The sequence below is a fragment of the Jaculus jaculus genome, chromosome 13, assembly GCF_020740685.1.
Source record: "Jaculus jaculus isolate mJacJac1 chromosome 13, mJacJac1.mat.Y.cur, whole genome shotgun sequence".
NCBI classification, from domain to species: Eukaryota; Metazoa; Chordata; class Mammalia; order Rodentia; family Dipodidae; genus Jaculus; species Jaculus jaculus.
The window spans coordinates 87,506,548-87,529,057 of NC_059114.1; the positions used below are offsets into that span (position 1 = coordinate 87,506,548).

The 22,510-nt window shown below is 47.0% G+C and overlaps 1 protein-coding gene across 1 annotated transcript in view; it reads right to left on the bottom strand.

Moving 5' to 3' along the window:
- The window catches only part of Fbxl7 (F-box and leucine rich repeat protein 7), a 394,580-nt gene extending 374,068 nt beyond the window's left edge, over positions 1 to 20,512 (bottom strand). The window contains exon 1 of the mRNA XM_004652536.2: positions 20,398 to 20,512. Coding sequence (XP_004652593.1) covers positions 20,398 to 20,434 — 37 coding nt within the window. The 5' untranslated portion in view covers positions 20,435 to 20,512. The remainder of the gene's footprint in view (positions 1 to 20,397) is intronic.
- Between the last annotated feature and the right edge of the window lie 1,998 nt (positions 20,513 to 22,510).

Genomic DNA, 22,510 nt, shown 5'->3' on the forward strand with positions numbered 1-22,510 from the left:
GCATGAGCACCTCGCTGCCACTGTGAAGCGCCCCGCTACGATAACCGCACCCCGTTTAGTGCTTGCTAACCCACCTCGGAGGCTCAGCAAGACGCTGTGAGGAGCCGAGCCTTGCATACAACATCAAGAAAGCAGCAACATTAGCTGGATTTGGTGGCACGTGCTTGCATGCCTGAACTCGGGAGGCTGAGGAAGGAGGAGCCCAAAGCCAGCCCGCGCTACATAATGAGTCCCTGTCTCAAAAAAGAAACTACGCAGTGGAATTCAAGCAAACAACTGGCTACAGGAATGTAGCTTAAGCTTCAGGAAGCACATATCATAATAAGTGAACAAACAGTGTGTGTTATGTCAAGCGTGGTACTCAATCCAGCTCCCAGATCGCTCCTACCTGGAAGAACAGCTCTTGGCTCCACTTTACAAATGCAAAGATGTGAGGCACAGAGAGGAAGAATGTAAGAGCCACAGGGAAGACCAGGACTCCTTACAATGCAGTCTTCCAGACACAAAATGGTCTGGATGCCCACGCCCTCACCGCGCCTGGCACTGCCTACACAAGGCCATCAGAATAGGAAGAAAAGATGATGACATCAAAATGAAAGAGAGACTGATTGAGGGGAGAGGGGATGTGATGGAGAGTGAAGTTGTGAAGGGAAAAGTGGTGGTGGTGGTGGGGAATTATCATGGCTGTCTATATTATGGAAGTTGTCAATAATTAAAAAATAAAAAGTGTGAGGCACAGAGAGGGTTAGGAACATGCACGAGCTCACGCAATCAGCAAATGGCACCTAGGAAGTCCCTGTTCTTAGTCAACCACATTCACCATTTGTCCCTCATTTTCACGAGTTGTTTCAAGCACTTGGCGCTGGGGCTTGCTGTAGTCTCCAGAGTGTGAGCAGAGGACTACACGCATACAGTAACCTGTTTCTAGAGTCCCAACTATAAAATGGGTTTCTATGACGTCAATAGGAACATAACATATGTCCCTGCAGGCCAAGTCCCATATGTATGCGTAAAGAAGTGAATGACATTTTAACCCTGCTTCTAAAGTTTCTTATAGGAGGATATTGTATTTCTTCACTTACTGGGAGGAAAAAAAGCATAGGGCAAAACACAGACATTTTGCCTCTTGGTTAAAGTAACAATTACCTTTCAGGAAACTTTTGTACATTTTAATTCAGCTTCCCCTCCATTTTTATAGCATCAAAGATTACACGACATACCAAAATCATGCAAAGTGAATCTGAGAGGCAATTCAGTCTTGGAAATAATAACAACCAAGTGCACATACACATAAACATCACACACAATGCCCCCACACAATCAAAATACAAGTGCATTTCCTATTGAAATGAGGATGTACAAACAATGGAATTCCCCCTCATTAACTTCAGAACCATTGGACAATCCCTTCATTATGAAATGGCACAGGAAATTACCAGAAACTACCAGTCATAATGATACCCCAGTAACATAAGATACCCACACAGTACTCCTCTGCCTGCTGGGAATATCTAGATTTGCTGTAATAAAAGCGTAACTTGGACTGCTTTAAGACCTTTCATGAAATCTATACCCACAAAGGAACACCTCACAGAAATACACATTCTGACTCTCTTCCACTCGGTGCTGAGCTGGAGGGATTCTCCAAGAGAGGAAGAAGCACGGCAAAACAGAGACTCGAGTGTGACAACTTCTAACTGTAGAAGGAATTTCCTGTTTTGAAAATGAAATCCAACATTTTTATCTCACTTCTCTAAGTTTTTGGCATAAAATATTCAGAGCCAATCCTACAACTTACCACCCCAAGTCAGGAAAAATTTCAACGTAGTATGAGGAGAGCATTGGCGGTTGATTGGAACTTAACTCCCTACAAACGAGACCCTTGATGAGACCACCTGTCCTGTGAGCCATCAGGCCTCCGAGTCTAAGTGAGGCTCTCTGAATCTGGGGTTGCTGAGGCAACAGTGCCCCAGCCTGGCGCCCTCCAGCATCCTTCTCTGGGCTCCCCATCAAACTCTAGGCTCCTCGAGAGACATGCCCACTGACCCCGCACTGCCCTGCTGGGTGGAGCGAAGCACTGTGCTGACACATGGAAGGAGCTTCATCAAGATTCGTGGATGAACGAGATCAAGAGAGACAATGACCTAGATGAACAAGCTTACCAGTCCCTGAAAAATCCAGTGCGAGTCTTCCTCAGAGAGAGATGAAAGGCCAGGTGAGCGTCCCTGGCCTCAACGACCAAACCAGGGCAAGAGTCACCATGGAGCCTTCCATCTGCTCCTCTCCTTCAGCCAAGTAGTGACCAACTTCTGCTCATCTTCAAGACTAATAATTCCTTTCTCCACCCTTATGCCCACAATCCCGTACTCTCCCTTTGTCCGGTCTCTCTATCTCCTGCTGCATATCTTCCTCAGGGTTTTGGTGGGGCTCCATGACTTACACACCTTCCCGAATCCCCCCAACACACACAGAGTCAAAGCAAGGATATGATTAAAAAAAAAAAAAAGAGTGCAGGTGGGACCGAAAATGGAACCATTATTTCTGGTAGCACTATGAGAAAGACTGTAGTGTTTTATTTACTTATTTGCAAGCAGAGAGAGAAGAGAGAATGGGCACACCAGGACCTTCAGCTGCTACTAATGAGCTCCAGATGCATGCACCCCTTTGCGCACCTGGTTTTGTGTAGGTACTGGGGAACTGAACCCAGGTCGTTAGGCTTCTGCAGCAAGCACACTAACCACTAGGCAATTTCTCCAGCCCTGCAGATTGTAGCTTTAAGTCTATGACCAAGTGGCTAATAATAAACTTAGGTAACAGTCACTAGAGGACAATGCTAATGCAACCTTGGGCAGAACCGCCTCCCTCACACACATTCCGTCCACAAGGAACTGCTTCCTGAGGACGCCCCTCGCAGACAGAGATGCCCCTGAGATGGTGACATTATCCCTCCCAAAGTCACCGACACATAGGTACTCCAAGGCAGGAAGGAGTTAAACTAATGATGCCTCTTTGTCATGTCAAAATATGTCCTCCATAAAACCTATAATTTACATGGTTTTCCTGTGATCTTTCTAAATCTATGCAAAGCTGCCCTTGCAAAACATGAGTCACTGGCTCATTTGGCATCCACTTGTTTTCACATTGAGTTCATGGCCATGAGACTCAGTCTGACTCTGTAATGTGAGGCTCAACTGACATTACCCCCCTTTCCTCATCGCCTGCTCACTGGGTCCTGCTTCTCAGCCATGTCCAGCAAGCTCCCCTTCATCTTTCCAGGCTCCAGTCCTGGTCCCCTTGAGTAAGAAGTCACTGTTATACACAGAGCCACTGCTGCACCTCCCATGGCGGGTTCCTATTCCACACAAATACAACTGGTTGCTCAGAGCAAATACTACAAATGTGGTGATGGGGAAGCACCAACACGCTTTCTCAAAGTAAGGGGGGAAATATTATAAACAAAGGTATGGCCAAGGGAAATTAAGGAGAATTTCATTTTTTAAAAATGAACATTAAATTTGGCCTGACTTGACCAAGTCTTGATGGATAGCCATGTGGGAAGAATATCCCAAGAAACACAGCATAACAAGAAGACATTTAGGAAATCAAAAAGGTTCGCTTAGGAAGCACTCTAGTCCCCATTTTGACCAGGAAATCATGTGTATATGGAAAAGCAGCCTGAAAGAAGACTGGAGAACAAATCTGTTTTCAGAATACATACGTGCAGACCAGGTAAAACAAAATTAGCTTTAAAAATTAGCTTTTAACAATAGGCATGGGATGTTTTCTAAAACACTAGCTTTAGAAACCATATAAAATCCAGATCCTTATAACAGTGATACTAATAAGCTCATAATTTACTTTTTCAATTAATTCCAAATTTCACAAGATCATAGTGACTCTGGGTATAAAATAATTTGATCATCTCAGTGGAACATTATTTGAGCATAATAAAATGACTAACAAGTTATTTAGGATAATTATGAGACTGCATATCATTTTTCATCTTTTGATTCGACTCCTGAAATGTTTCATCAATCTAATGAATCTCGACTTTCCATTGGCCCCTCGTGGAATAAGTAGTGAATAATTCCCCAATTCTCTTAATGCCTACTGACACGAAACCTTGATTTCAGGAAATAATAATCATGGCTATCTGCTATTTCTTCACTAATTCCCCCTGACAGCTCAACTACTGAGTACGGTGTACTTCATAGGTTATGCTTCAAAGAACACTGGGTGACCAGCAAGCCAGGGCCGTGGAGAAAATACTGAGGTAAGTGATTTCAGTGCCACCGTGGGGTGAGTGGACGGGACAGAGATGATGTAGACAGCGGGTCTCCAGACCCTCTGCAGTCAGTCCTGAGCTACCGCAGCCAAACAGGGCTGAACCAGCGTCAGGATGGCTTTTCACAACCAGTGCTGCAAGAAGCAGCTTGTCTGGGTTCTTTTTTGATCTCAAGTCACACTGGCCTATGGAGCTAGATTTTCTGATCGATGAAATTAAAGAACTACACACCAACCTTGGGAAGAAAACCAGTGTGTGTCTCTTAAGTGTCAGCTGCAGATTCCTATCTAAGACCAGCCAGATTCCCAGGAATGAATTCAGCAGCAGTGGCATCCTGTGGTGACCCCACACCAGAACCACATTCGGTACCACGTTCCCTGTGCCTCGTGTTGAGACCTCAGTGAGCAGCCTTCGAGAGGATTTGAGCGCCAATGGTTTATTGGGAAGTAGCTTCAAGAGGGCATTTATGAAAGGCAAGGGCAACTGGCAGATTAGACAAAGAGAGAAGCTGGTGGTCTTTGCTATAGTTACAAAGCAGGATCTGGCCAAATCTACAGGAAGTATGGACCTTGCAAAAGCCATCCCAAATTACAGCCCTGCCTCAGCTGGGCAGCAGAGGTGAGCTACCAGTGGGCACTGCCCTGTGCAGGGGTAAGAAGCAGGGGAGTCCTGAGGGACCTTCTCAGCAGCGACTCTGCTAACCCCCAACTCTTTGAAAGTAAGAAAAAAGGACAAGCCTGGTGACCATAGATGCAGGAAGAAGAAATACGGAACATTTTCAGCATACTAAAAGTCCCTCCATCGAGTGCCCCTGACGCGGCTGTTTGGCATCTTTGGGCCGCAAATGCTTTCCTTGTGAAGTCCTCTGATTTGCTGTCAACACTGACATGCGCATGATTCTGTATGATTCTGTGTCACACTGGATTCCTGATCAATGTCTGAAGCCTCCCTGTTGGTACACTTCAGTGCCAGCCTGTGCCCCTAAGCAGAAAAGGACATTGAATACCTGCCTTTAAGAGCATTTGAAACTCGCCTTTGTTAAGAGTGGGGGGCTGATGTTTACAGAAAACTCTTGCCAATGTACTGCAATGGGCACACAGAAATCCCATGATTAAATGAGATTTGCAGGCAGCAACTTGGGAATTTGGACATTTACAATGAATACAATTATTCAGTTAGTCCTATCTTTATTACCCATGCTCCCCCTTGTGAGGCAATTTTCCCTTATTGGAAGTAAAGCAATCCCAACCAACGCACTTAAAAATGATCCTTTTCCTGTTTTTATTAGCTAGTATCTAAGAAATGACTGTTTGAAGTACAACCCGCAGGAGGGAATTGGCTTTTTATTGCTCGGTTCATATTGTTATGGCTTTAGGAGTAGAGAAAGGTTCCCCAGGGAAATACTGTCTCTGAAAACACACTTCCAGGATAATCAACAGGAGGGGTCTTTCAAGGGAGTGAGAAAAAATATATTAAAATATTATTAAATAAGCAAAATAGATGCAAAATAAAACTTAGGGGAAAGGCTTCTCTAGACAGAATGACAGTTCCTGAAATGTATTTTCAGAACAGCGGGCACCATAAATCTTTTCCAAAGAGGGCTATGTCATTCTTTCTGACCAGTTGAATAGCTATTCACCTTTAAAATAAAATACCAAAACAGGGTCGGGAGTCTAGAGATGGCTCAGTGAGTGAGAGCCTCTTGGGGTGCAAGCATGAAAACCTGACGGGGCCATCTGAGTTCAACCCCAGCTCCCAGGTAAACAACGGAGTGTGACCACACACACTGTCCACCCCGTCGTGTGGGAAGTCCAGAAAGAAGAGTCCCGTGGATCAAAGCAGCAGCTCTGCATTCACTGGTGGACTCCAAGTTAAGAAACTACCACGGAAGAGGGTGGCTTGAGTCAGGTGTTCCCCATAAGCTCAGGTGTTCTGAATGTGAGGTTCCCAGCTGATGGAGATTTGGGGATTAACACCTCCTCCAGGGAGTGTATTGTTGAGGACAGGCTTATGGGCATTATGGCCACTGTCCCCGTGCCAGTGTTTGGCACACTCTCCTGTTGCTACTATCCACCTTGTGTTAGCCAGGGCGTGCTGTCCACCCTCTGCTCATGCCATCATTTTCCCTGCCATCGTGGAGCTTCCCCTCGAGCCTGTAATCTAAAATAAACCTCTTTTTTCCCCACAAGCTGCTCTTGGTTGGGTGATTTGTACCAGCAATGTGAACCGGACTGCAGCAGAGGGATAGAGGAGCGCACGTGACATTCTGGTCTCCACGCCCACCCATGAGCACCAGGCATGCACATCTACGCATGCATGTGCTTATACGTATCCCCCCAACACAAACGCACCCCAAAATCATAAATACCAGAAGAAAACACGCATAAGCATGTGGACGTCCCCGACGAACCTAAACTTTTGCCGACACTTCAAAACAAAAGTCAAGCTTAGCGTCGTGCACAGTAGTGAGTCTACAGCCCACCGCTGACACCGCGTAGCTACTCCCGTGGGGATCAGCATGCAGCAGATGGTTCAAAACACACAGCTCAGAGTGGCTTCGTAGACATCATACAGCAGAACGGCATCTGCGTATGACAATGCACCGTCTCCCAAGCCTTAATTCCCAAGGCTCGCGTGCTGGACCACTTCACCCCTCGGTAACCCCATTCTTACCATCGCACGACTAAAGAAACCAATGACACCTTGATCTTTGGAAAGTGTGCGCGCTCTGGAGGTGTGCCTGTTCCCAGGTGTGTGGGTGCGCACGTGCACGTATGTGGAGGTCAAAGGTTATGGCAGGTGTGTTCCTTAATTGCTTTTCGTACCTTACATAGTTAGGCAGGGACTCTGGCATGAACTCAGTACTTGCCAATTCAGCCAGTCTAGCTAGCCAGCTTGCCTCACAGACCCCTGGCCTCTGCCTCCTTGGGTGGGCGTGGAGACCAGAATGTCACGTGCGCTCCTCTATCCCTCTGCTGCAGTCCGGTTCACATTGCTGGTACAAATCACCCAACCAAGAGCAGCTTGTGGGGAAAAAAGAGGTTTATTTTAGCATTATAGGTTGCCCACTATAGCAAACCCACCACACCTGCCTGGCATCCATGTGGGTACAAGGAATCCAAAGTTCAGCCCTCCAATTTTTTTTTGGGGGGGGGCAAGCATTACCCACTAAGCCATCTCTCCAGCTCCCACACTTTGATTTGGATTCTCTAATTATTTGCAGCAAGTTAGCATTCTTCTTCAGAGATGGGGGGGGGGGAGTAATGGAGTTTCCTACATTTATAACAAAGAGGTATTTGCATATAGCTTCCAAACAGACAGGGATCATTTGTTTCTCATCTTGGTCCTTCGCTGGAGAGTTCATGGGCAGGGACAGCCAGTGACATTACTGTAGAAACCTTTCTAGTCACAGAAGACTCATATGACAGGTTTTACAGGCGCAAAGGTGTAAAGCCCCAAGATGAACTAGGTCAATGTGAATGTAAAAGGATTCAGAAAGCCATGATTTTTTTAAACTTTATTTTCAGTTTTTATTTATTTGAGAGACAGCAAGAGAGAAAGGGGCAGAGAAAAAGAGAGAGAGAGAATGGGTGTGCCAGGGCCTCCAGCCACTGCAAACAAACTCCAGACACATGGGCCCCCTTGTGCATCTGCCTAATGTGGGTCCTGGGGAACCAAACCTGGGTCCTTTGGCTTTGCAGGCAAACACGTTAACCACTAAGCAACTTCTCCAGCCCAAAAAGCCATGATTTTTTTTAAACTTTATTTTTATTTATTTGCGAGAAAGAGGGAGAGAGAGAATGGGTGTGACCAGGGCCTCCAGCCACTGCAAACGAACTCCAGATGCATACACCCCCTTCTGCATCTGGCTTACGTGGGTCCTGGGGAACCAAATCGAGGTCCTTTGGCTTTGCAGGCAAATGCCTTGACAACTAAGCCATCTCTTCAGCCCCAAGCCATGATTTTTTTAATAGAGAGAATATACATCCAAAGGAAATTATTTATTAACTTAAAGATCAGGCTCTTAAAATGTTTTCCAGATTAAAGCTTGAGTTAAGTCATTGTATAGACCCAATTCCCACATCAATTGAAGTAAATATGAAACATTTCAATCTTCAATAAAATGCACACAATAGCATTCTACTCCATGCCAATCAATGAGAACAGTGTGCAGTGGTATCAGATGTTGATGATGAAATCATCTTCAACTGCCTTCAACAGTGCTTAAGAGCATGCATTTCATTTTCCCTTTAATATTACCAAGGAGAAAATGTAATTGTGAAGGCAGAGGTGGCAGGATCGCTGTGAGTTCAAGATCCACCCTGAGACTCCATAGTGAATTCCAGTTCAGTGTGGGCTAGAGTGAGACCCTACCTCAAAAAAAAAAAAAAAAATCAAAGAAAATAGAAAGTAAAGTTTCTAATTAGAATGCCCTCAACAGAATTGGCTATGCTAAAAGTGTCTTTTTTTTTTAACATGTGCAGTACTGGCAATTGAACTCAGGGTTTTGCATGGGCTAGGTAGTACTCTACTGCTGAGCTACAATTCCAGGGAAAGCTGCTTTTAAAAAACATTTTGGGCTGGAGAGATGGCTTAATGGTTAAGCACTTGCCTGTGAAGCCTAAGGACCCTGGTTCAAGGCTCAATTCCCCAGGACCCACATTAGCCAGATGCACAAGGGGGCGCATGTCTGGAGTTTGTTTGCAGAGGCTGGAGGCCCTGGAGCGCCTCTCTCTCTCTCTCTCTCTCTCTCTCTCTCTCTCTCTCTCTCTCTGTCACTCTCAAATAAATAAATAAAAATGAGCAAAAAAATAAAAAAAACATTTTGTTTATTTATTTGACAGCAAGAAAGAGACAGAGAGAGAGAGATCGAGAGAGAGAGAATGAGCATGCCAGGGCCTCCAGCCACTGAAAGCAAACTACAGACACACAGTGACGTAAGCACACAGGTTGCATGTGCACCTATGGGGGCGCAAGCACCTGGAGTTCAATCACAGTGCTGGACACCCAGGCACGTCAATTCTCCCCCTCCCTCTCTCTCTCTCTCTCTCTCTCTCACACACACACACACACACACACACACACACACACACTCATAAAAAAACAAGCCAATCTGTTGGGCTTGCATAATAAAATAAAGATATGAGATGAAGGAAAGCATCAGGACTCCAGCAATGCTAAGGATTCCAATTTTAGATTCTCTAAATGTCCCAAGCACAGGTTCACAAGGAAGGAGCCTCGGCTCTGTTTTACCAATGAACAAGGGCACACTAATGAGTAATACCATTGAGCCATGAACATTCACACAGCAAAGTTACCCCACATTCTCCCTGCACCATAGAGTTCCAGACTTCTCTACCTCTGGTGGGGCTGCAAAAGCAACTAAATGTTCCTCGTACTGCATAACACAGGTCACTGTCATCATTATGGGGCAGCAACTAAAAATAGCACCATGAGGGCTGCAGGGACGGCTTAGTGGTTACGGTGTTTGCCTGCAAAGCCAAAGGACCCAGGTTTGATTCCCCAGGACCCACGTTAACCAGATGCACAAGGTGGCACATGTGTCTAGAGTTCGTTTGCAGTGGCTGGAGACCCTGACACTCTCTCTCTCTCTCCCTCTCTCTCTCTCTCTCTCTCTCTCTGTCAAACAAATAAAAATAAAAATAACTTTACAAAATAGCCCCAAGAGATGCCTCAGTAGCTAAGTGTGCTTCCCATGCAACCATAAGGTTCTTAGGGGGCCTGAGACCACCACAGTTCAAATCACCAGAATCCACACTAAAAGAGAAAAATATGGGAAATCTCAGTCTTGCAGGAGGAGCAGGAAACTAGCTATCACTAGAGCTAGAGAAAAACATGGAAGGTTCTGGGGTCAGTAAAAGACCCGGATTCAAACAAGAACAGACAGAGAGCCATGGAGCGGGACCCCTGGCCAACGTAGGCCGTGCACACCACTGCAGGTGAGCACACGGGCTGCCACAAGAGTACATACATGTACATAAAACATACAGCACACGTGAGCGAAAATGGAAGAAAGGGAAGGAGGGAGGGAGGGAACCAAGAACTACTGATAATCGAGTGTAGTTATGTTATGTCTTGTAACACTTTAAGGACAGCAATTATATAAAGGACAAAAGTACTAAATTTATAATCAGAATGACACCCCCCCCTCAAATCTTCACTGTTAAACTGAGACAAAGCAACCAACACACCAAGGCCCCGGGGTCCTAGCACATGCTGGAAATCACAGTGGACCTGGTTCTTGTGATGCTAAATGATATTAAGGCCTGATAATGCTTGATAGTTTGCAATGCAATTTCACTGACCAAATGATGGAAAGCCTCCTTGGGGAGTTGGCAACATAGAAAGGTAAGTTCTCAAATGTATAATAAATACATAAATCCCCATATGTAGATGCTACCTGAAAATCTGCAGTGTTTCGGCCAGAGGGAAATATATGGTAGAAGCGGCAAGCTACTTGTGGGGTAAAGACCGTGTACACACACTCCTTGGCCTCCCACCAGCCGTGGTTCTTGATCGGGTGCCAGGGCACCCGAGCAGAGGGCTGTCTTAGCACGAAGAGCAAGCGAATGCCAACCACGCGCTCGGGAAGCAAGAGGGCAGCTTCTCCGCTGGGCTTCGCACTCTGTAGCCACCAAGGGACAGGCTAATGATTGAATATCATTTTATAAAGCTATTAGCATGTACTAGGTAGCCTGACAATTTACTAGCAGACTGATGCCTGATGCACAGTTGATCTGGCCCTGGGAGAGCCACACGAAGTAACCTGCAGCTTCCTTCAAAAGGTGCTGCTTGGGCTGGAGAGATGGCTTAGCGGTTAAGCGCTTGCCTGTGAAGCTTAAGGACCCCGGTTCAAGGCTCGGTTCCCCAGGTCCCACGTTAGCCAGATGCACAAGGGGGCGCACGCGTCTGGAGTTCGTTTGCAGAGGCTGGAGGCCCTGGCGCGCCCATTCTCTCTCTCTCCCTCTATCTGTCTTTCTCTCTGTGTCTGTCGCTCTCAAATAAATAAATTTTAAAAATTAAAAATAAAATATTAAAAGAAAAGGTGCTGCTCATGTTTGAACATCTGTTCCCAAGAACTGTTAATTCTTTTCCCCTTCAACTACTTCGGAGAGTGTCTGAAACAAAGGAACTACACAAAGATCGAGAAAGATGTCGGCTGCAACCAGAAGGGTCAGATCATCAGCTTAGTGACAGGGAGGAGCCAGAGCCCCTGAAATGGCCACACATTTCACGCGTGGCTCCAGACACCCCTCACCTGTTGTGTACTTGGGGGCTGGGGGTCAGCCTGGAAGCTCGGGTATGTACCCCCATGGTGGGGGAAAATAATTAGCGCCCACCTTGGTGGTTGTCCTGAGAATGAGCATGACTGTGTATAAGGTACTGAGAGAAGAAGTGGTGCTTGCTGGCAGCTCAGTCACGGTTAGCTACTTTTTTTTTTTTTAATTTATTCAAAAAGGATCTCCCTTCGTAGCTCATGCTGGTCTGGAATTGACAGCAATCCTAGGTCAGCTTCCAAGGGCTAGCCTACCAGCTGTGTGCCACCACACCTGATTGGTTAGATACTGTCATTAAGATGAATGAAACTATAATAAACTTAGCAATAGCCAAACCTTCGAGATCTCTACTAGTAACTATTTTGTTTTATAAGGTAGCCTGTTCTAAGAAGAAAGAACTACATGAAACACTGTGGTTTTTATTTTTCTATATTAGAGGTCAAATGATATTCTGATTCCCATCAACTTCAATTTGTCCTTTACTTCCTTTTCTCTATGATGGCCTTTCTTCCTCCTCCATCACCATTCTCATACCTCCTTCCTTTTTCCCAGATTCTGCCCCGTCAACTACAATTGACAGTTTGAATGTGTAAGGTTTGTCCTTAATTATGGACTTAACTAAGCTTCTCCCAAGATTTGACCCAAGAGTCTAAACTGAAAGCTTCAAGTACACACATAAACTGACTTTTCCACCTTGCCAAAAAGTGGCTCATTGCAGCGAGAAGGTCAATCCACAAGTATAAGAGAAATTCCTAAAATTTTTTCTGTAAAAATTCTGGTTGTCTTTCCACTGCTACATTTGCTCGGAAAATGGAGCAGAGGAATTTACCGCAGAAAGGGTAGCAAACAGAAAAATGTTTTAATAACATTTCTACACATTGCTCAAGGCTTCTAGAGTTACAATTATGAGTTCATGCAGTGTGAACAACTGTTTTTCATTTTGTTACTGGTTTAAGAATTTCAATAGGAATTGATAGAATGAGCACATCTAACGCACAACCTAATAGAGATTTACGGCTCCAGAAACAGGCTACACTACCTCAACCATGGAACAGGGAAAATGTCGACCATGTGTTTTCATTTCATTACCGAGGAAAATTCAGAGATGGTTAGTGATTACTCATGTCAAAAGTTTTAAAGCTAGACCTCTTTTGGGTATTAACTAGCACGTTTTGAAAGTATCTGCCCAACGGCCTCCAGTGATCTTTACTCAGTTGGAAGCTGCCAGGCTGGCCGTCCTTGGCTGCCCTTCGCCGAAGACTACCAACGTCCTCACATGTACAGAACTCACGGGAGTCACTACCCTTGAACTAAACCATGCGAGAAATGGAACATGAAGCTTTGAAAAAGTAGCTAACGAGAGTCTTGAAGAAAAACACTTTCTACTAACAGCCTAAGATACTCCTCCAAGTAAGAAGTTCTGTTTTGTCATGTTTTTAGAAAGCATACACATCTCCTAGACATTTCAGGAACCATAGACACAGGTCTAGGTCTGCATAATTTAGAGAGTGTCTTAATGCCTAGAAACACCTCCTCTAAGCGTGTATTCACGTCTACCATGATAGAATGATAGGGTCTTCCTGTGAATCGGCATTTGCCATCTTGTCCAAAAGCACTGGCTGCTAAGTTTAGCGGGCGTGTGAGTGTGTCCCCTAGAGGGTTCAAATGTATGGAGATTTGATCTCCACCATGAAGTATTGAGAGGGTAGAAAGTTAATTTGACCATGATATTTAGAGGTAGAGTTGTTGGGGAACAGCTAACTAGTAGATTAGCTCACCAAGGTGGCTGCATGACTAAATCTTGACGGCATCATGACAGAGTCCAGCACACATATGTAAACACGGACTCTCTGTCTCTTGCCATATGACACTTTTCCAAAAGACCATCCATCAGTAACACGGGCCTTTGCACTTCTACCTGTGAGCTTACAAACACCCCTCTTTATAAAAACCCGGCCCCAGGTATTTATTTAGTAGGAAAGCCTTAAGCCAAGACACTGGCCCCTGCAGAGCTCGAGTTTCTCGTTCAGAATATGAACTTCCTCAGGCTGAGTTTTATCCTGTGCAGAGATTAATGTGGTGAACAAATGGAAGAAGAGGTCTCGACCTGGGTAACCGCACAAGCAACAGCAACACGCACACTCTGGGGAAGTCCCGCTGATAACGACTTCATTGCCACTCGGAAGGGAGAAGGCAGGAGGGACGGCCCTGGCCCGGCCAGCAGCGGCCTGGGTGACCACCCGGACTTTCTTGAGCAGGATGCCAGTAGTGCGTGGTGTGATAGTCTGCAGGCGCCTTCCCACAGATACTGGCAATCAGTAATACCAATCAGCGTCTCAGGTACACAGCTAAGACATTGACTCAAGGCACCTCTCATAAGCACCATTTATTTACAGGACTCCTCATACGTGGGAGATTTGCGTGTTGTAAGGGTCATTGAAGCAATAGAAACACTCTAAGGAGTGGGCTGGAGAGATGGCTTAGCGGTTAAGCGCTTGCCTGTGAAGCCTAAGGACCCCGGTTCGAGGCTCGATTCCCCAGGACCCACGTTAGCCAGATGCACAAGGGGGCGCATGCATCTGGAGTTCGTTTGCAGTGGCTGGAGGCCCTGGCGTGCCCATTCTCTCTCTATCTACCTCTTTCTCTCTCTCTGTCTGTTGCTCTCAAATAAATAAATAAAATAAACAAAAAAAAATTTTTAAAAAGAAACACTCTAAGGAGAGTCAGGACAACAACACTGCCCAAAAGAAGTCTTTTATTAAATGCTATTTTCAGTTATGTCCTGCAGAAGGCAGAAGTAGATACAATCAGTAAATAATTTGCCAATGATGTACACCAATATATTTTGATAGAAACACATCTATATGCTTATACGTTAATATTAATATTAGAGAAAGAGAATGATAATGAATCCAAAAAAAGTCACAGGAGTTCTTTTCAACAGCTAACTAAAATAACAGAGATGCATTAAGGCGAGAAAATAGGAACCTGAGTTAGAACCAGACAGTAACCCTCCATGAGACACAGCCACATGTGACAAAATGCTAATTATGGTACTTCCTTTAGGGTTAGATAGTTGAGGGCCTTACCTAAAGAACTTTCTAGCCCAACCCCCTTCACTGTGATACATTGTCCGAGTGAGGACTCTCTCCTCAGGTAGCCCAGCTCAGACGTGAACATCTCGGATCATTCTTAAGCAGGGCTCCTTCCTTCTGTAGGCTGAGACAAATCTAACTTCCTTCCACTTCCATACATCGTAAACCCTCTGAGCCTTAATGTTCATCGTGACAGTCCTTCCTGTACTACGACCTCTAAATTTCATTTATTCCTTTCTTCGCTCACGGGGGAAATGGTGTACTGTAGATTTTATTGCAGAGGCTGTCGCATATTGTCATGTGTTCCTAAGCCCTCTTAAAATGCATACTATCTAGTCACATCCACCACTCAAGCAGTCAACCAAAGTTCAGGAGACAGCTTCCAGAGATAACAGCAGATATGGGCTAAGGGCAAAGTGATTCTTAATTACTCAAAATTAATCCAGAATTCACTTTGTTCCAAATGATGGAGTTAAGACAATGCTTACACAAGTTGATTCCCAAGTGGAAAGAAACATTACCTCTGTGTCCTCTCTCTTGTTTTAAATGTTCAAAAGACTTCTCATTGTCAGACCAAACGTGGTATTGCTAAGTACACTGATACTTTTATTTGAACCAAACTGTGTGGAACACTATCTTTCATCTCCTGATTTGTATCAGAATGGAATTATTTGCCAGAGGCAAGAGCTGAAGACCTATTTTCATCTCAGAATGATGGTGGAGTTGGAAGGCATTTCCCGGCCAGTAGGTGCAACTCCAGCAAGTCAGGCAGCAACCACAATAAACGTAATAATCAAACATTACATTTGCAGAGCCTTCCCTGGGCCTCTTCCTAAGTGCAGTCAGGAATCATCGAGTATAATTGGGTGAAACTTCTCACCAAAGAATCTTGACCAAAGACTATGTCGGCTGCCCAGACGGACTCTGCCCCAAAGCATTTGCCTGGGGAGAATGGTAATGGGGAGACTTTGCATGAAGGATAATTTGTACCCTACACTCTGCAAGGGAATAAATGTCTGCTGGCCCCCAAAACACATATATTGAAACCTTCACTGCACTGTCACTATTAGTGAGTGGGCTGATGTGCGGTGACTCGGTCGTGAGGGGGGAGCTGTCATGATTGGGGCTGGGGAATGTGGAAGAGGACAGAGCCAGTGAGGCCTCTTTACTGCGTGGCCATGCGAGGACGGAGGGAGAGAGTGGCGGCCACAGCATCAGCAGGGGCCGTCACCAGAACCTCACAATGCAGGCATTCTAGTGTCTCGCTTGGCCTCTAGAACTGTGAGAAATAACTTTTCTTCCTAAGCCACGCACGGTAGAGCTACTTCCTGGAAATAGACATAAAGAATATTCTCTTCAGTGAAACAACTGAGCAGTTAAAAAACAGCAGCAGGGGCTGGAGAGATGGCTTAGTAGTTAAGATGCTTGCCTGCAAAGCCTAAGGATCCAGGTTCGATTCCCCAGTAGCCATGCAAGCCAGATGCACAAGGTGGCGCATGTGACTGGAGTCTGTCTGCAGGGGCTGGAGGACCTGGCACACCCATTCTTCCTCCCTCTCCCCACCTCAGATAAATACAATATTAAAAAAAAAAAAAAAAAAAAGCAGCAACTGGCTAGCTAGATTCTCAAAGTCCAGCTCATTTCCTTTAAGGCTTGGTGTAAGTTCCAACTTCCCAATGAGGCCGATGGTGACTAATTAAAGGTACAATACTCTCTCCTTCCCACACTTCCCATTATGCTATCCTGCCAATTCTCGTCATTCAGAGAAGAGACCTAGGCCCCTTGTAACAGACCACGTGGTTTACGGATTTATTCCACGCGTGTTAGCTGTCTCACTTCCCTTCCTTCCCCATCGACACACACAAGGCCCTTGAAGTCCCTGTCACAGAGCAGCAAGCAAAAAATACAGCATGTACTGCTGGTTGGTAAATGCCCCAGGAACTCGGGGCTTACCCAAACCTGGCCCGAAGTTCTAACACCTCCACTCACTGTGATCCTCTGGGAAAATGGTCATCATCCCTAACCGTGCGTTTCCTTACAGGTAGAAGGGGGCGCATGCAAATAAAGGAAACCGGTAACTGTCACGTGCTTAGAGACTTGAACGGACATGGTCAGCATGCAGTAAGTGTTAACTGCCATCATTATTATGTAAAGATGTGTTTCTGAGGTAGCTGTGGATTTGTGATGATCTATGCTCTCAAGCAGCCAGCTGTCCTCATCCGACAGCATGCATCTGAGATGGTGAAAGGAGCCTGTGGAGCAGTGAGCTACCAGGGGCTCAAACGCCACGTCTCTGTCCTCTGAAGCTCCCATTCAACAACGCCCAAGGCTTTGCAAAGGAGCCATTAACATTGCTACTGCCTGTGACCTGCAGAAACAGAGTAGACATAGCTCTGAAACCACTGAGTAAGTGATGTGGAGCTCACACGCCTTAAAAGGCAGAGAAAGCTACTCCCTCTTCCTGGTTGAACTGAGGTTTGTTTATTTGGCTTAACTGGAGTCAAAGCTAATGGCTCTAATGTCTTTGAATCCCCAAAATCATTCTTCAGACTTCTATGCATGGGCTGTAACTTACACTTTCTGAAAGAAGATAAAGAAGAAGAAAAAAATAGCCCTTCATAAAGGAATTTACCAGGACACACTAATCATTTAGACATCAGCTTATGTTTCTAGAAAGCTAGAGATCAAGAATGCTGTGGTAAGTTTGTTTCCCCACCCCACCCCCCAGAAGCAGAATCCAAGGCTGGCCTAGAGGCAGACCATTAATCAGAATATTTACCAAGAATCTAGGGCAAGAAACAAAACACTGTGCAGTCACCAGTTTGGACTTACACATACCTTTGATGTCAAAAAGCAAGGGTTTAGGGACCAGAATTAGCAGAAAGTGGGAGTGCCTGGGCAGACAGAGGTGAGAGGGACGGACGGAAGGGTGACAGTACAGGAGGCGTTTTCCTGCTTTCTTGGTAATAAGTCTTCACTTCCCTATTCATTATAACAAGTCTTTGCAAGGCTAACCTTCTCAAAGTGGTCCACTAAAAAGCATTAGGAGAGCAAAACGAAAATGAAAACGATTGGCTACCGTGTACTTCAGGGAAGCGCTAATGACAAATCACGTCACTGAGGAATGTCTTTCTTCTTTTTACATAAGAGAGACACCACAAGTAGAAAAGAGACTTAAGCTCACGACTCCCAAGTGGTCACTGTCGTCTCTACACAGGAACTTCCCAAACCCTAACGCACGTATGACAAATCAGTGCACACTTCCAGAAGGAACCCAAGACTCCACTTCATGCAAAGCTCCCGGGGGGCTCAGAGCCCACTGACCGCTGGACCACACCGGGTTGGAAGAAGCCGTCTTCCTGCACCTGCAAAGGTGCACCTCCCAAAACACCCTTTTAAATGTAAGCTGTACTTTCAAGAGCAGGCGAAAGTCAAGTACCGACATGGGAGACCTCGCATAAGGCCACAGGGTGTACGGTATTCAAAGGCTCTGTGCACGGTGTCAGCTGTCAGGAACGAGTAAACGAGTTCTTAAGTGCATGCGGACATCAGGGTTTCAGAGTTGAGCAAACTCCTGCTACACCGGTAGGCATTTATTCATTCATAATTCCCCCTGTATGTTGAAGTACACCATGCCTAGAGTAAGTTGCATCAGTAGAAAACTCTTTGGTAGAAGATACTGTGGCTACAGGTTGTTTTCACTCTCTTTGGTTTTTCACATTTTAGATAAGAAATATAGCGCTGACATAAATTCCAACAGGTTTCTCTGCACAGACTTTATCATACAATAACACCAGAGTATTTACTACGGCCAATTACATAGAAGCCTGTCGTGAGGGAAGGCGCTGTGTAAGGAGGGAAAGGGACAGGAGGGAGCAGGAGGAGGCATGAAGGTCATGTCACTTCTGTTCTCTCTCGTCCTGGTCTATCACGGAGGAATCTTGACTCATCTGAAAAGACTTGATAAAAACTAAACACAGGGTGGCTTTCCAGCCAAAACTCACAGTCACCTCCCGAAAGCTCCTATTGGTCCCATCAGCTGAGCACAGGAGGTTTTTCCTATGAAAGTCCACAGTGTATCTAAATCTGATCCCAGTAAAATCTGACTTGAGCTGAAGTGAAAATGCAGAGGCAGCGTTTCCGGGTAACAGCTGGAGAACATTAGTTCCCTGTCTCTCCTCTTTCTCTCCCAGGGGCTGAAAACTGCGCTGTTTAGACAGGAAGTCGTCATATACCACACACTGCACCTCTCCGTGCAAGAAGGCTGGGATGTAAGAACAAGTTGTCATGGTTAGGAGGACCCTGCAAAGGTTTTGTTGGAGGACCACAGGGTGACTCTGTACCTCCTAGGCCATCCTCCTGCCTCCCCAGCAGTGCTCAGGGAGAGCAGTCCATCACACCCCCATGCAAGCCAGTTACTGGGAGCCTTTTAATGCCTCGGAGTTAGGAGGCTTCATCACTCATTTTTCCACACATTTTTAAAACATTAGCTTGAAGACCTTTTAGGGAGTGAGTGCCTAAGATCCTCCAATAATCTTTTTTCGTGCCCTTTCACACTTGCTGTCTTAAAAAAAAATAACTTTAAAAAAATGATATTTTTTTAAAAAAAAAAAAAGCTCTCTCTCAAATAACTGCCTAGGACAAGAATATGTATATATTCCATATGCATATGGAATTCAAAACATGATTTAAACAAAAGGTTCATGCGGATTGGTGGGGGCTTCCACTGTCATTTCACAAGGCTGCTGAGGAATGAGCAGAAATGAAACGCCAGGGACACCCACATTTTGTGGCCATTGGCTCCAGGTTTTCAAAGGGATGATAAGCGCTTCCCTAATACCGCAGGCTGCACAGCCATTCCACGTTCCCAGCGGTCAGTCTGCGAGGGCTGGCCCCTCCTTGGACACCGCCGGTCCTCCTGGGCAGGCTGCAAAACCCACTCGCGGTCTCTTCGCTCCCCTCGGCCAAGTTCACTCCCTAGACGCAAACCTCAAACTCCAGAACTGCAGAAAAGGCTTTTGTCTTGTGCTTATCGGGGGCACGCAGTTAATCAACGGAGTTAAAACACTACCCGTCTGATGCAAAGAGGAGGAGGAGGAGGAGGGACTGGGAAAGCAACCCACACACATCCATCATCCCTTTAAGAGTGGGCGGAGTTTAGAAGTCCCCCCAACTTCCAAGTTCTCGCTTGACAGGCAATATTTCTGTGTAATTTCCAAGCCCCCGAGAAACAGATGGTCCTTTGCCCGTGGGGAGCCTCGAGAGGGCCCAGACACAACTGCCGACCAAACCCACGCCCCGCGGGACCCCACGGGTGGTTACTTCTGAAAAACGGTCGGAGCAGAGCGGTTAGCAGAGAGTGGAGGCTTAACTTGTTCCAAAAGTTTTCTTTTTTTTTTTCCTTTTCTTTTCTTTTCTTTCTCTTTCTTTCCTGCTACAAGAATGTCCAGAGACCAAAGCACAAAGACCTGGGAAAGTTCCATCGCTTTGTTTTTTCAAAAGCGCCTCTGCCAAGCCATTCACCCCTAAACCCAGGTGTGCAGGGAGGGCACGTCAGGGATCGGGGTGCTCTGAGAGAGACGCACGGGGAATCGCAGGGTCCAGGCGGCGCCCACTCGCGGGTCGCCACTTCGCGCTGACCAGCGGACGAGGACGGAGCCCGCGGTGCCCAGCGAGGGCGCGCGCCGCCGCGGAGCGTGGGGACGCCCGGCCCACTCACCCTCACTGCCGTACTGCTTGCCATTGTTCGCGCCCATCCTGTCGCCGTCACGCCCGCCGCCTCCCGGGACACTGCATGGCTGGGGCGCCCGTCCCGCGCGGGGGGCCCGGGGAAGGCTCGCCGGACGCCGCGGTCAGCCGCGCGCGCTCCCCGCCAGCTCCGCCGCGCCGCGCCGCGGGCCCCGCTCTCGGCCGTCGGGCTCGGGGTGGGGGGGCGCGTCCCCGCGCGGCGCTGGGCGGGGGGGCGCTCGGGACCCCCGCCGGGGATGCGGGCAGGGCGCGGCCACGGTCGGCGGCCGCCGCGCTCCCTTAGAACGCGCGCTCGGCGGCGCCGCGGAGACGCCGCGTCCCCGGGCCGCGCAGAGGCCGGGCGCGCAGCAGCCGGCGCCGCCGCGGGGACCCCATGCGCCCCGAGCCCGGCCGGGGCCGGGTCCTCCCGCGCCCCGAGCCCGCCCCGCCGCCTCCGTGCAGCGCCCCGGCGCGATCGCCGCTTCCCCCGGGCGGGGCGCGTTGGCCACTTGTTGCCGGTGCCCCGAGCGGACCCGAGAGCGGGCGGGCAGGCGGAGACGGTGGCCCGGCGCGGCTGGCGCGCCCGCGGGCCGGACTTTTGTTAGCACCAAGCGCCTCCTCTCGCCGCCCAGCGTCAATCACAGCTGGAGCCCCGGGGAGGAAGGCTGGCCTGGAGATGCGCGGCCTTTTAAAGGGGCAGTGTGCCTTTTAGAGGGTGCAGGGGGGTCCCCGCCCAGGGCCTCGGACCCTGCGCTCCACCCGAGAGCCCTTTGCCGCGGAAGAACGTGTGGCGGGATCCGATTCACCATTGTTCTTTTATAGGCTGGACACACACGCACGCACAATTTGTAAGATGAGCCTCCGGGCGTCCAGGGGACTCCCCAGGGGTTGCTGGTGAATGGGGCCTATTTGGAGGTGTGTGGCACTTCGGTTCGCGTCTAGGTCTGCTGCGAACACATTCTCAGGTACCTGCGCCCACAATCTGCCGGTGGCTCCCAGGGTTTGGGGGTTGAGGAGAGGAGGGAGGGGGAGGGGCGGGGAAAACTTGAGGCGAACTTAGCAGCGAGTGGTCCCCGGAGAGCCAAAGACTTTCCCCGCCCCGCGAAGGAGGTTTCCTGCAGAGGAACTTTGAAAAAGTTTCCCAGCCAGGAAGTTCATTTTCTCCTCGGTACTAGGATTTTTTTTTTTTTTTTTTCTTGCTGGGGAGTGTTAGCCTTTCTTTAGTACCTCACAACCGCCTTTGAAGATTTTGCACGGCGTTTGTGCAGCCTCAAAACGGCTCCTTGGTTTTCCCTCCATTGGCCAGAAAAGGGAAATTCTTCACTTTTCACTCCTGGTCCATGGAAGTGCCTACACAGTGTGTCAGTAGGGCTTCTTAATAAAGACCAGGACATTCATCATGCAAATTTCTTTGAAATGAGGCAAGCGCATGTCAGTTTCTCCATATAGATTTAGATGCTGTAGTCTAAATTAAAATATAAAATGACTCATAGGTCTTTATACACAGAGGATACTTGAATTGAAAACCAGGAGTTTTGTAATTGCGTATTTCTTTAAAAGGCTTGTGACCACATGCAGAAATTGTTAGTGATTTGATTCTATTTGGGTAATTTCTTACATTTTTCTTAAAACATCTTGTTTCAAGGTTTAAAAATCTACACTTATTATGCAAATGACATATGCTGAAATAAAAATTCTTTTTTTAAATTTTTTGTTTTATCTTTATTTATTTATTTAAGAGTGAGAGCAAGAAAGAGGGGGAGAGAGAGGAAGGGAGAGAGAGAGAATGGGCGCGCCAGGGCTTCCAGCCCCTGCAAAAAAAATTCCAGACTCATGCGCCCCCTTGTGCATCTGGCTAATGTGGGTCCTGGGGAATTGAGCCTCGAACCAGGGTCCTAAGGCTTCACAGGCAAGCACTTAACCACTAAGCCATTTCTCCAGCCCTGAAATAAAAATTCTTAACTCATCTATTTGCAACGTTTGGATGAGATAGTTTTGTATGGTATTGGTAACATTTTTGCACTACCAGTCCAAAGACTTGAAAGATGATGTGTTAATATCTACTTAAATATCTAGCATACTACCTGGGCAATAATATGCAATCC